The 15525-nt window shown below is 43.5% G+C and overlaps 1 protein-coding gene across 1 annotated transcript in view; it reads right to left on the bottom strand.

Moving 5' to 3' along the window:
• Positions 1-4765: 4765 nt before the first annotated feature.
• The window catches only part of LOC137379889 (uncharacterized), a 56380-nt gene continuing 45620 nt past the window's right edge, over positions 4766-15525 (bottom strand). Inside the window, exons 12-13 of the mRNA XM_068051291.1 lie at positions 7552-7595; positions 4766-5112 (exon numbers count right to left, since the gene is read on the bottom strand). Of these exons, the coding sequence (XP_067907392.1) occupies positions 5102-5112; positions 7552-7595 (55 nt within the window). The 3' untranslated portion in view covers positions 4766-5101. The remainder of the gene's footprint in view (positions 5113-7551; positions 7596-15525) is intronic.

A 15525-nucleotide genomic window follows, 5' to 3' on the forward strand; every position in this document is an offset into this window, starting at 1 on the left:
TCGGGTTCCCGGTGGGTGAGTTAGGTTAAAATTGCCTGCTGATATTTAAAGAGCACTCGTCTAGAAATTGTAGCTGTGTGACATCTCCAGAAATTTAGTGCTTATTCAAGAGGCAATCTGCAGGACAATTAAATAATAGAACCATGAATGTGAAATACTAAAAGTGATTTCAGTTCTGAGGAGAATGCTGCATGGAACATCTACTACTATACATCTTAATGTGGGCTTGGGGTTGTATATTGGGGCTTAAACATACTTCTCAACAGTGCCATTATAAAGCATGGGTTTATGATCTCATTGTGAACGTTCAAATCAAAAGGCACTGCTGCCACAGGAGAGATGTCAACTTTGGCTCAGTTGATGGCATTCTCGCTTCTGCCTCAGGAGGTAGTGGCCTCACGCCCCACTCTAACCGCGCTCCAGGGACTTGACCACAAAGTCTAGGCTGATCTCTTCAGTGCCTGACTGAGGGAGTACCGGGCTGTCTTTTGGATGAGGCGTTAAATTGAGGCTCTCGGGTGGGTGTAAAAGATCTCATTGCACTATTTGAAGAATAGCAGGGAAGTTCTCCCTAACGTGCTGCCCATTATTTAACCAGCATAAATAAAGCCAGGTTATCTAGTCATTTATTTCATTACTGTTGTTGGACCTTGCTGTGCACAACATGGCTGCTTCATTTCCTACATTACAGCAATGAATACACTTCAAAAGTACTTCATTAGCTGCAAAGCACTTTGAGATGTCCTGAGGTCATGAAAGGTGCTATATAAATGCAAGGTCCTTCTACAGAAGAGACTCCCTCGCATATTAGATGCTTTCAGTGTTACATAAAGACATAGCTGTCTAAATTTCTACCCTGTCAACACAATGCAGGCTCAATGTTGCACTTTTTTCACTAGTACAGCGAAGCTTAAGGGAGGGGGTTTGTACAATGCAAGGTTTGTGACGTTCAATGCTATGGCTTTGCTAGTTTTAAATCTCGAACAAAGTTCTCATTAAATTGGGAACCAAACAGAACAACAAGCCGATAAAATCCAAAGGCCTGAAACCTTTAAATAGTATGGCAGTGTCAGAATGGGTTATGTTCTCGAGTCTCTGAACTGGCGCTTGAATCCACAATATTCTGGCATGGATACAAGAGTGTGATCACTGAGCTATGACTGACATTTCTTGTGTGTGACAACACGCATACAAGAAGTGTGATGATATAATTATGAACAAAATCTGAAGAGTGAAAAAACTGACAGTCTTTTAAAAAGTGAATAATACTCCAAAATGGCCACCAACGAAAAAGGCTTGGCCTTTGTGTATTCAAACTGTCTTGATAGCTTTGAAGATTTTCTTTTGTCCCTAAGAGGTGTCAATTGAACCCACCCTACACCCATCCTAAAACATTCCAGAATTGAATGCCTTCTTCTGAAACAAGGAAGGTGTGAAGTAGTCACATCCTGGGCCATTGTACGATCACCATGCGGAAGAGACCAAAGCGTCTCCTACCAGGAGGTGAGGAGTAAGACAGCTTGACCTTTCAAAAAAAAACAGCCTAGAGAGAGAGAAGAAAAGCAACATCCAGCAGCTTCCTTTCCGGCAAACCAGAAGGCATATGCCCTGCTATAAAATCCTACATCTATACTAGAAAACAGTGAACTAAAAACTGTCTTCAACCAAAAGAAATCTACAATCACCTCAGGCCTGCACCTCAGGTCTACGAGAACTAGACTTCCAAGAGAATTCAACAAGTATACGTGACCTGACCCGAAACCTACCATGCAGTTTAATCACTTACCCCTTTTTCTTCTTTATCTGTCTCAAGAACGAGAGGGCACAAATTTGAAGTATGTGGTAAGAGAAGCAAAAGTGACATGAGGAAAAACTTTTCCACGCAGCGAGTGGTTAAGGTCTGGAATGCACTGCCTGAGGACGTGGAGGCAGGTTCAATTGAAGCATTCAAAAGGGAGTTAGAGTTATATGAAAAGGAAGAATGTTCAGGGTTATGGGGAGAAGGCAAGGGAATTGCTCTTCCAGAGAGCTGCTGTGTACATGATGGGCCGAATGGCCTGCTTCTGCGCTGTCACAAACCTGTAATTCTTGTGTGCGTACGTGTGTGAGAGACCTACAAGAAAACCTGTCCCTGTCTGTTTATTTGACAAATAAAACACCAAGGGGTTAAACCCTAATAACAAAACACACTTGTTGCGGTCAGGTGGGGAGATGAACATTGGAAACCACCCACATCTCACCACATGGCCGTAACGATGTGTTTGGAGTTATTAAATAATTGTATATTATTTGTAACAATTCTTATACGTATCAGGCTGCAGCAGGTACCAGGACTGGACATTTGAATGCAGGGCGCGAAATCATTTTCTGAATTTCTTCCTTTCGATATGTGTTAGGAACCCTGCATTCTACTTAAGTTCTTGCAACAATGCAAGGAAATTTGTAACACAACACAGGCCAAAGACTCAGCAAAAGCAAATTGGACAGTTGCATTCACATTAAAGGCAAGCACAATTTAATAAAGATTACATCATATTTATGTCATGTCAAAGCTTTTCATAGAACTTTACACAATGAATTAAAACTCAAGTGCTGTGAAAACTGGAGGAAAATATAGCACTCATACTGTGTCACAAAGGTGAATGACCAGTTAGCTCACTTATCTTGGAGATATATTGAGCAGAAGAACTCTGTCCATTGTTGAAAAGTGCTGTGGGATATTGAATATCAACATTTTTGAGGCGATGGGGAAAATGAGCCAGAATGGGGGTGGGGGAAAAACAATAGATAGAGAGCGTATAGGGTAGAGGCAAACACAGGAGTGGATAGGTCTGGTGAGCTTTGTCAGATGAAACCGAATGCCGATGCCTGCCACATGTCCAGGACTTTTGGTGAACTCGTTACATAAAGTGTCTCAATCACATGACTGCTTGAAGCCTCAACATGGCTGTGTGCATGTTATATGTTACCAGTCTGATTTTGGAAAGTGAGCACTTTATGTGGAATAAAATTGTGGGACTTGCCAGTAAGGAGTTTTTAACATTCTAGGGCATTGGCTTGATGAGTTGTTTGGAGTCAAGCAGCAGGTATCCCAGCTATCTACCTCTCCAAGACCCATCAGACTGGCTAGTCAAGCATCGAGAGATGACCAGGTCTCCCACAAAGCAATGATTTGGTTCTAATCTGCTGACAGGCTGTCATAATGGAGCCATCTCAATCCCAGGAAAAAAACCATTAACCTTCCCTGGCCAAGAGGTTAGTCACTGGTTGGTCATTGGACACCTAAAAATTGTGTGTTTTGAGTACTCGCTAGGCAAACAGCTGGTACTAGGGGCTCCTCAAGAGCAGCACAACTCAAAGTGAAGTTTGAGAGTGCACTGCTAACTACTCTCCTGATCACAGCATGAACACGTAGCAGATCCCAGGGGGTTCCATCTACTGGTGTTGCACAACTTCATTTCAACATGGTTAGGCATCAAACACTGGATATATAAGAGAGCATGTTCTCATAGCTGGATGCGTTGAGAGAGCAGTTAATAAAGCAACCAGTATCCTGGGCTTTATTAAAAGGGGCATAGAGTACAAGAGCAAGAAGGTGATGTTGAACTTGTATAAAACACTAGTTCAGCCTCAGCTGGAGAATTGCATCCAGTTCTGGGCGCCGCACTTTAGGAAAGATGAGAAAGTATTGGAGAGAGTACAGAAAAGATTCACAAGAATGGTTCCAGGGATGAGGAACTTCAGTTATGAAGACAGTTGGAAAAGTTGGGACTGTTTTCCTTAGAGGAGAGAAGGCTGAGAGGTGATTTGATAGAGGTATTCAAAATCATGAGGGGTCTGGACAGAGTAGGTAGGGAGAAACTGTTCCCACTTGTGAAAGGGTCAAGAACAAGAGGTCACAGATTTAAAGTAATTGGCAAAAGAAGCAAAAGTGACATGAAAAACATTCTGACACAGCGAGTTGTTAAGATGTGGAATACACTGCCTGCGTGTGTGGCGCAGGCAGGTTCAATTGCAGCATTCAAAAGGGAATTAGACTATTATCTGAACAGAATTAATGTGCAGGATTATGGGGAGAAAGCAGGGAAATGCCTCCAGGCGAATTGCCCATTCGGAGAGCCGGAGGAGACACAATGGGCTAATTGGCCTCCTTCTGTGCTGTAGCAATTCTGTGACCTGCAGATAATGCAGCTGTTCCAATTCTAATTGTTCAGCAGCTTATCCAGTGGACAACTGCCTTCACTGAGGTGTAATCGTCAACACTGGACATAGTTTCCCTCCTTTACTGATCTCGTTTTTGCCACAATTCTACCTCTGAGCTTGTTCCTGGATTATCCGGACAGAATGAAGCCCTTCCATTGCATGTCGGAGTTTGGAAGCATGAAAGAGGAATGCCCAAGCCGATTCTAGCTGCCACAAGTTTAACCTGTATAAGCGCTTGGTGTCGTTGAGGAAAATGCGTAAGATCAAATTGCCCTTTGCCCCTTTCTCAGCATGATCTCCAAGCCCTGTGCCAGGCTAAAACTAACATCTACCTGGACCTGCAGGTAAATCAACAACTGGGACAGGCACCTCTTGGTCAGTGCATCAGAACCCTAGGCGAATGCCAACACCCCAGTATCATCTGTGAAAAGGTGTGGCATGGCTCTTGCAGGAATGTTTGAAGTTGAGTCTGTGACCATCCGTTCTTCTGAATTGAGATGTTTCTATACATTGAAACTGGAAATGAAGCTGCTGCTATTGTCCCTTTATTGAGCTGCTTCAGAAATAATGAATTAGTAATTTGCCAAAAAAACTTTTATTGGAGTTAAATTATAGCATCAGAAGATTTATTTCTAACCTACACAATAATTTACAAGCTCAAAACAATTTCAATATAGTGCAGTAAAAATATCTTCAAGATAACTAGTTATGGTTGCCATTTGTTTCTATCAATGTGAATATGAACATATTAACCGCTGGTTTTCTAGTTGTTGCCATTATAGATTTTACTTTGTGGAAATTATGTATTTAGTACTAACATTTAAACAATGTTTTCAACTACCCAATAAAAAGCAGATCTTGTACAGGATTCAACTTGAATCGAGACTTGGATTGACGCTCATTCATTTCCTAAAAGTTGGGATAGATGAACATAATGTCAGTATGTGAATAAGCAGGACTGGCAGTTCAAATAAGAAAATGTGCCTCTTGTATGTATATAGTTAATGCATATCATGACATTTTGAAGGTGCCTGTAAGGTAAGCAAGCATTTTGTTCACTGCGTCATTCCATAAGCAAACATAATAGTTAGTTAATCTGTCTTTTGGTCCTGGCAGATCTCCTGTGGCATTGCTCACAGCACATTGGAGGACATATTCTTCTCTAAGGACAGCAGCATCATATGGTGAAACTTAGAGAGTATTATTTTGCTGCTAAGGTGGATCTGTGTTCCTTGATGATCACTGAGTCTAATTGTTCAAAATAGGTTCAGGTCAGATGAAATCTTCAAGTGAGAACAAGACCAAGTAGAATAAGCTAAGAGGGGAAGTGAAGAGGAAAATACGACTGGCAAAGAGAGAATATGAGAATAGAATGGCAGTCAACATAAAAGGGAACCCAAAAATCTTTTAACGGCTTGTAAATAGTAAACAAGTAGTAAGAGGCAGGGTGGGGCCTATTAGTGACAAAGAGGGACAGGGCAAGGCTAGAATACTCAATGAGTCTTTGGATTGGTGTTTACTAAGGAAGAGGATGCTGACAAAATATGAGCAGAAGTGGAGATGGTAGAGGTAATGGATAGGGTGAAAATTGAAAGGCAGGATGCACTGAAAAGGCTGGCTATGCTTAGAGTGGAGAAGTCACCTGGTCTGGATGGCTTACATCCCAGGTTGCTAAAGGAAGTAGTAGCGGAGAGTAGTGGAAGGGCTTGCCTTAATCTTTCAATCTTCCCTGGATATGGGGGAGGTGCCAGAGGATCAGAGAGTGACAAATGTGACAGCCTTATTCAAGAAAGGGTGTAAAGACATTCCTAGTAACTACAGGCCAGTCAGTTTATCAGTGGTGGGTAAGGTTTTAGAAACAATAATTGGAAAAAATCAGCAGGCACTTGGAGAGGTTTGAGTTAATTCGGCAGAGCTAGCACAGATTTGTAAAAGGATGATTGTGCTCAACTAATCTAATTGAATTTTTTGATGAAGTAGCAGAAAAGGTTGATGAAGGGAATGCGGTGGATGTTGTCTTTCTGGATTTTAAGAAAGTCTTTGACAAAATACCACATAAAAGGCTGGTTAACAAAATTGAAACTCATGGAATAGGAGGGTCAGTGTCAGCTTGGATAGAAAATGGCGTAAGGACAGAAAACACCAAGTTGTGGTAAATGGTTGTTTTTCAGACTGGAGGATGGTAGACGGTGGTGTTCCCCAAGGGTCAGTGCTGGGACCACTCCTTTTGTTGGATATACATAATTAACTTGGAACACAGTAAAATTTCTGAATTTGATGATGATACCAAACTTGGAGATGTGGCAGACAGTGAGGATGATACCAATCAACTACAACAGGACATAGAAAGGCTAGCAGAATGGCAGACAAGTGGTAGATGGAATTTAATAAGAGAGAAGTGTGAGGTGATGCAATTTGGCAATAGGGTGAGTCAATATGGACTTAATTGCACAGCTCTAAAGAGTAGTACAGAGGGACCTGGGGGTTCATGTGCATAGATCTCTCTATTAACAGAGTAGTTTAGCAAAGCATATGTGATCGCGGGCTTCATAATTAGAGGTATTGCGTACAAAAGCAAAGAGGTTATGCTGAACCATTATAAAGCTGTGGTTAGGTCACAACTAGAGTATTGTGTCCAGTTCTGCTCATCCCACTTTAGGAAGGATGCGAGGGTCCTTGAGGGTGCAGAGGAGATTCACCCAAATGATTCCAGGAATGAAGGTTTTTAGCTACAAGGTTAGGTTGGAGAAGTTGGGGTTGTTCTCCTTGGAGCAAAGGAGATTGAGGGGAGATTTGATAGAGGTGTACAAGATTATGACAGGTTTAGATAAGTTAGACAAAGAAAAGCTGTTCCCATTAACTGATGGCACAAGACTAGGGGACACAGATTTAAGGTTTTGGGCAAGAGATGCCGGGGGATGTGAGGAAGAACTTTTTTTTTTTACACAATGAATGCTAATAACCTGGAACTTGCTGTCTACGAAGGTGATGGAAGCAGAGACCATGGATAATTTCAAAAGGAAAGTGAATGGGCACTTGAGAGAAATAAACTTACAGGGCTATAGGAATAGAGCAGCAGAATAAGACTGATTTGGATTGCTTTACAGAGAGCCGGCATCGTTTTATGGGCTGAATGGCCGCCAATGATAAAAGTCTACTGGAGGCCAATTCCTCGGAGAAAGGACCCAAGGTCAATTAACTGGTGACTGTTTCTTTCGAGATTGGCAATTATTGACATATTTATAGCCTCCCCCACTCCATCTTTTTTTGATGTCTGGTTCTGTCAAAAAGACTAATTCTGGGATACAACAAAAAAAAGATAAAGAAATGGGGCATAAGGGTACTCACTGATTCCGCTGGAGACTGAAGAAGTGGATGAAACAACGTGAAATCTGTAGGAGCAAAATAGCAAAGATCTGAGTGCTTGTCCACTCCTGAACCTATGCAGAGAAAATGGCCAGAAGTTTACAGCCCCCAAACAAATAGTCTGATGGTGGAAGCGGGTGTAAAATGACCAGTGGCCAATTAACTGCCACTTAAGGTCATCCTCCCGCCGCTACAGGTGTTTTACCCTTGGCGGCCAAACGGCAAAGACCTCAAGAACACTACCTGGTAAAACCAGGTGGCCTTCTTGCAGGCTAGGGGGCCCTCCTGATCAAACACCCTGTGCCCCACGGAGAGTTGCCCCCGAAGCCCTAACTGCCCCCAATGCACAACACTCCACCCCCCCACTCGCCTCACTGGGGCCCGGCTAATTGTCCCCAGCGAGGCCCTAAAAACTTACCTCTTTTGCTGGGCCATCTTTCCTGTTGCCTCTGATGGCTGGGTGTAGTCCCAGCAGTGGCCACCGCTCCTGGTGGCACTGCTGGGACTAAGAGCTGCCAGCCCACTGATTGGCCAGCAGCTCCATTAGGCGGGACTTCCTGCCTCAAAGAGGTGGAAGTCCTGCTCAAGACCAATTCAGGGCCTGGGGAGCAAAGAAATCTGGCCTGGCTCCCCAGGCCTGGCAGAGGCGGCCTCGTTACTGACTTTTCGGCCAGTCAGCGGGACTGCCCGCCCAATGTAAAACTCTGGCCAATGTCACAATTGCTGGAAGAAATGTTTATACGTTTGAGCTTGAGGCTCCAGGAAGGAGCCTGTCATACTTTAAAGCATTTCATTCCCATGAGTGCAGTTCACTGTGTTGTTGCAATCTCATTTGTGTTTACTTTCTGCCAATGTTCTCTTCGCCTGAAGACTGTGACTCTTGTTGGGTACAACTCCTAAAATACTGCTCACTCCCTATACTTTGCCCAGGGGCATTCATCTATCTGCATCATGATAAGTCAATATCAACAGACTCTTCAACCATAGCACCATGGCATCCTTAACAACAACAACAAATTATATTTATATAGCGCCTTTAATATAATGAAACATCCCAAGGCACTTGACAGGAGCATTATAAAACAAAGTATGACACTGAGCCACAAAAGGAGATATTAGGTCAGGGGACCAAAAGCTTGGTCATAGGTAAGTTTTAATGAGTGTCTTAAAGGAGGGCAGAGAGGTTTAGGGAGGGAATTAGAGCTTGAGGCCGAGGCAACTGAAGGCAGGCCACCAATGGTGGACCAATTAAAATCAGAACTGCACAAGAGGCCAGAATTAGAGGAGCACAGACATCTTGGAGGGTTAGATATAGAGAGATACAGCACTGAAACAGGCCCTTTGGCCCACTGAGTTTGTGCTAATCAACAACCACCTATTTATTCTAATCCTACATTAACCCCATATTCCCTACCACATCCCCACCATTCTCCTACCACCTACATACACCAGGGGCAATTTACATATCAACCTGAAAGTCTTTGGCTGTGGAAGGAAACCTGGCAGAAACCCATGCAGTCACAGGGAGAACTTGGAGGGATTTGAAAACAAGAATGAGAATTTTAAAATCAAAACATTGCTTGACTGGGAGCCAATGTAGGTCAGTGCGGGCTGGGGTGATAGGGGAACGGGACTTGGTGCAAGTTAAGACACGGGCAGCAGAGTTTCAGACGACTTCAAGTTTACAGAGAGTAGAATGTGGGAGGCCAGCCAGGAGTGCATTGGAATAGTCAAGTCTCGAGGTAACAAAGGCTTGAATGAGGGTTTCAGCAGCGGATGGGCTGAGACAGGGTCGAAGTCGGGCGATGTTAGGGAGGTGAAAATAGGCGGTTTTAGTGATGGCACAAATATGAGCTGGGGGGTCAAATGTGACATCAAGGTTGCGAACAGACTGGCCAAATCCCAGACTGTTGCCAGGGAGAGGGATGGAATCGATAGCTAGGGAAAGGAGTTTGGAGCGGGGACCAAAAACAATGGCTTCAGTTTTCCTAATATTTAATTGGAGGAAATTTCTGCCCATTCAGTACTGGATGTTGGATAAGCAGTCTGACAATTTAGCAATGGTAGAGGAGTCGAGAGAAGTGGTTTAAGGTGTCGTCAGCACACATGTGAAAACTAAGGCCATATTTTCGGATGATTACTAGCAAGAGTCTCAGGACAATCATTCAGAAATGGAGATCCTGGATGATTTGGAGGACAAACACAACCTGAACTACTGCCCCAACTGAAATCAGATCATTTAGTACACACACAGCTTCTGTTGCTTGTTTGGCTTCACCTGTGACAAAAAAGGATTTTTTTTGTATTGTATTTTAGATCAATTTGGATAAACGGGGTAAATATGATGTTAAAAAGTCGCTTTAACCTGCTGTATTTCTGGGCAAAGCTTATTGTTTCTGTGGTGGTGATGACCTCTCCATGTCAGTGGCTGCTAACCAGCCTATAGCAGTGGATGAGATAGCCCTTAATGGATTACCTTTATTTTTGATAAAATGGGCTCCCTTTGTCTGTAGTGAATGGATTCTCTTTGTGATGAATGAGATCCCTTTGTGATCAACTAATTTCTTTCATGTGTGATAAAATGGGGTTTCTTCGGGTTGAATGTGTTGCTGTTGTCTGTAGTGAATGGGTTGCCTTTGTTTGATGGATGAAATTCATTTGGTTGTGATGAAAGGATTTCCTTTGGATGAAAGGGTTTCCTTTGCTGGATGAATGGGCTGCCTCTGAGGAATGGTTTTCGTCTGTGATGAATAGATTTCTTTGTCTGTGATTCATTAATGGGCTCTTTGTGTCCCATCTTAATGGTCAAGACTGAATGTTTGAAGTGTTAACATATGACAGATTCCAAATTAATTCTTACTGATGAACATCTTTACAAGAAGACAGAAATATCCTAGCATTAATACTTTTTCCTCGAGGTGTACGTTCTGCTGTGCTCTCAGGTTGCTTATAGACTTTAAATGCCATGGTTATAACTCAGAAGGATTCCCGCAACATAAAGTAAAGGTTTAGTTTGTCAGGTGATCAAAACTCCATTACTCGAAAAATCACATCATTCACAACAAAAGATCTTTTCCATGAGCAAACAAACTTTTCTGTAAACTGCCCTGTGTTGTATAAAATGTCATAATAAATGGATGTACTAAGAAAGCTATTTTAGCCTTGTGGACTGCTTGTTTTAAATAAAGCATCTTCAGTATTTTGTTATGTCTTACTTCTTGTGTGCATTATCCCACTTGTAAATAAAAGTGACCATTAGTTAAACAGTGGTCTGATGGCAAGGTATTTACCACTTTCATAAAGACTAAGAATATGGTGATCATTCTACGTGATCTCCAGTGGCTAATATGATATTAAGTGGATGTGCTAGCTAACAACACATTTTACAGACAGCTTTTGTTTATGGAATTTTTTTTGCTATGAAGCAAAGGCAAAAGTGCTGGGAGAAGGCCTGAATTATAACACATCCACTATGCCAGCAGGGGGAGCTCATGGGAACATTTCATTTATGGTGAGATCACTACTGAAATCTTCGAAGCACAACAAATAACTTCATAACTCACTGCAAGTTAAGGGATGATTGGATACAGGCGTCCACAACCAAGAAGGGTTATATTAAGGTAAACAGTGACAACTAGGTGGTAAGACAGATATTACGGGGGGCATAAAATGAAGATAATCTCAAAAACAATGAAAGGAGAGGCTAGAAAAATGTTGTTACATGAAAGGTGGTTATAGAATGTGAAACTATCATAAATTGCCCCTCGGCGAGATCATTTGGAACCACATCAGATTCCACATGTGCGTTGCCAACACCCAGCTCTACCTCACCACCACCTTTCTCGATGCCTCACACTGCTGGTCGGACATCCAGTATTGGATGAACTGAAATTTCCTCCAATTAAATATTTATTTTATAATAAGACTGAAGCCGTTGTTTAGGTCCCTGCTGCAAATTCTGTTCCCTAGCCACCAACTCCAGCCACTTTCCCTGGCCCCTGTCTGAGGCTAAACCAGAATATCTTTGCATTCTAATTGACCCTGAGCTGAGCTTCCGACATATTCTTTCTTTATCAAGACAGCCTATTTCCACCTCCCAAATATCGCCCACTCCGCTTCTGCCTCAGCGCATCTGCTGCTGAAACTCTCATCCAGCCCTTGTTACCTCCAGACTTGACCATTCCATTGCTCTCTTGGCTGGCCTCTAAGGAAGAGCAGCCATTTTGACACAATTTTCAAGTTGAACATTCAACCAACATGCTTTGGCAAGCTGGCAACAGAGCTGATGGGGGAAAAACCTGGAATAAAATTAAAAACTGGCTGAACTGTCGAGAAGCAGCAAAATCCAACGGCGCTATCAAGAGAGAATAAAGGGATTGTGTAGGCTAAAGGAGAAGTCTATAAATGATGAGGCCTTGATGAGATTAGACAGAACTCAAATGGGCCTCTTCAATTACCAATCCTTATCAAAAAGTTTGCCAGCTAGACGGTTGAGATTTGCATGAGCTATTCCGCCAATCAACTGTTTATTGTGGTCTTACCATGATGGACTTTACGAAAAGGATGTTTAAGAAAGGTGAACAGTATCATACGGTCTTTAACATTAAGATTTCAACAAAAACGCAACAGCTGGCTCTGTTGTTCAGCAGGGAGGTGCAAAGCACAGAAGAGCAATAGTTATACGGGATTCTATAGTCAGGGGCACAGATAGGCGCATCTGTGGACGTGAAAGAGACTCCAGGATGGTATGTTGCCTCCCTGGTGCCAGGGTCAAGGATGTCTCTGAACGGACAGGGGACATTCTGAAGGGGGAGGGTGAACAGCCAGAGGTTGTGGTACACATTGGTACTAACAACATAGGCAGGAAGAGTGACAAGGTCCTGCAGGGGGAGTTCAGGGAGTTAGGTAGAAAGTCAAAAAACAGGACCTCTAGGGTTGTAATCTGGGGGTTACTCCCTGTGCCACGTGCCAGTGAGGCTAGAAATAGGAAGGTAGTGCAGCTAAACACGTGGCTGAACAGCTGGTGTAGGAGGGAGGGTTTCAGATATCTGGATCATTGGGATCTCTTCAGGGACAAGTGGGACCTGTACAAGAAGGACGGGTTGCATCTAAACTGGAGGGGCACAAATATCCTGGCTGCGAGGTTTGCTAGAGTCACTCGGGAGGGTTTAAACTAATGTGGCAGGGGTGTGGGAACCAGAGCAGTAGGACAGCAGGTGAAATAACTGAGGGGGAACGAGCGAATAAGGCCAGTAAGACTAAGAGGAAGAGCAGGCAGGGAGATGTTGCTGAGCACAGCAGGACTGGTGGTCTGAAGTGCATTTGTTTCAATGCGAGAAGTATAACATATAAGACTGATGAACTTAGAGCTTGGATTAGTACTTGGAACTATGATGTTGTTGTTATTACAGAGACTTGGTTGAGGGAAGGACAGGATTGGCAGCTAAATGTTCCGGGATTTAGAAGCTTCAGGCGGGATACAGGGGGATGTAAAAGGGGTGGGGGAGTTGCATTACTGGTTATTTGGGCCGGAGGCCCTGTTTCAGTGCTGTATCTCTAAATAAATAAATAAATAAAATAATATCACAGCTGTACTGTGGGAGGACACCTCGGAGGGGTCATGAAGCGAGGCAATATGGGTGGAGCTCAGGAATAGGAAGGGTGCAGTCACGATGTTGGGGGTTTACTACAGGCCTCCCAACAGCCAGCGGGAGGTAGAGGAGTAGATATGTAGACAGATTTTGGAAAGATGTAAAAGCAACAGGGTTGTTGTGGTGGGTGATTTTAACTTCCCCTATATTGACTGGGACTCACTTAGTGCTAGGGGTTTAGATGGGGCAGAATTTGTAAGGAGCATCCAGGAGGGCTTCTTGAAACAATATGTAGACAGTCCAACTAGGGAAGAGGCTGTACTGGACCTGGTATTGGGGAATGAGCCCGGCCAGGTGGTCAAAGTCTCAGTAGGGGAGCATTTCGGGAACAGTGACCATAATTCCGTAAGTTTTAAGGTTCTTGTGGCTAAGGATAAGAGTAGTCCTCGGTGAACGTGCTAAATTGGGGGAAGGTTAATTGTAACAATATGAGGCAGGAACTGAAGAATTTAGGTTGGATGCAGCTATTTGAGGGTAAATCAACATCTGACATGTGGGAGTCCTTCAAACGTCAGTTGATTAGAATCCAGGACCGGCATGTTCCTGTGAGGAAGAAGGATAAGCTTGGCAAGTTTCGGGAACCTTGGATAAACGAGGGATATTGTGAGCCTGGTCAAAAAGAAAAAAGGAAACATTCATAAGGGCTAGAAGGCTGGGAACAGACGAAGCCCTTGAGGAATATATAGAAAGTAGGAAAGAACTTAAGCAAGGAGTCAGGAGGGCTAAAAGGGGTCATGAAAAGTCATTGGCAAACAGGATTAAGGAGAATCCCAAGGCTTTTTATACGTATATAAAGAGCAAGAGGGTAGCCAAGGAAAGGGTTGGCTCACTCAAGGACAGAGGATGGAATCTATGCGTGGAGCCAGAGGAAATGGGCGAGGTACTAAATGAGTACTTTGTGACAGTATTCACCAAAGAGAAGGACTTGGTGGATGATGAGGCTAGAGAAGGGAGTGTAGATAGTCTGGGTCATGTCGTTATCAAAAAGGAGGAGATATTGGGCGTCTTGCAAAGCATTAAGGTAGATAAGTCCCCAAGGCCTGATGGGATCGACCCCAGAATACTGAGGGAGGCAAGGGAGGAAATTTCTGGGGCCTTGACAGAAATCTTTGTATCCTCATTGGCTACAGGTGAGGTCCCAGAGGACTGGAGAATAGCCAATGTTGTTCCTTTGTTTAAGAAGGGTAGCAAGGATAATCCAGGAAAATATAGGCCGGTGAGCCTTCCATCAGTGGTAGGGAAATTATTGGAGAGGATTCTTCAAGATAGGATTTACTCCCATTTGGAAACAAATGAACTTATTAGCGAGAGGCAGCATGGTTTTGTGAAGGGGAGGTTGTGTCTCACTAACATGATCGAGTTTTTTGAGGAAGTGACGAAGATGATTGATGAAGGAAGGGCAGTGGATGTTGTCTACAAGGACTTCAGTAAACCCTTGACAAGGTCCTTCATGGCAGACTGGTACAAAAGGTGAAATCACAAGGGATCAGAGGTGTGCTGGCAAGATGGATACAGAACTGGCTCGGTCATAGAATACAGAGGGTATCAGTGGAAGGGTGCTTTTCTGAATGGAGGGCTGTGACTAATGGTGTTCCACAGGGATCAGTGCTGGGACCTTTCCTGTTTGTAGTATATATAAAATGATTTGGAGGAAAATGTAGCTGGTCTGATTAGTAAGTTTGCGGACGACACAAAGGTTGGTGGAGTTGCGGATAGTGATGAGGATTGTCAGAGGATACAGCAGGATATAGATCGGTTGGTGACTTGGGCGGAGAAATGGCAGATGGAGTTTAATCCGGACAAATGTGAGGTAATGCATTTTGGAAGATCTAATACAGGTGGGAGGTATACAGTAAATGGCAGAACCCTTAGGAGTATTGACAGGCAGAGAGATCTGGGCGTACAGGTCCACAGGTCACTGAATTTGGCAACGCAGGTGGATAAGGTAGTCAAGAAGGCATACGGCATGCTTGCCTTCATCGGTCGGGGCATAGAGTATAAAAATTGGCAAGTCATGCTGCAGCTGTACAGAGCCTTAGTTAGGCCACACTTGGAATATTGCATAGAAGTCTGGTCGCCACACTACCAAAAGGATGTGGAGGCTTTGGAGAGGGTACAGAAGAGGTTTACCAGGATGTTGCCTGGTCTGGAGGGTATTAGCTATGAGGAGAGGTTGGTTAAACTCGGATTGTTTTCACTGGAACGACAGAGGTGGAGGGGCGACATGATAGAGGTATACAAAGTTATGAGTGGCATGGACAGAGTGGATAGTCAGAAGCTTTTTCCCAGGGTGGAAGAGTCAGTT

Source organism: Heterodontus francisci, chromosome 18 (assembly GCF_036365525.1).
Source record: "Heterodontus francisci isolate sHetFra1 chromosome 18, sHetFra1.hap1, whole genome shotgun sequence".
Taxonomy (NCBI): domain Eukaryota; kingdom Metazoa; phylum Chordata; class Chondrichthyes; order Heterodontiformes; family Heterodontidae; genus Heterodontus; species Heterodontus francisci.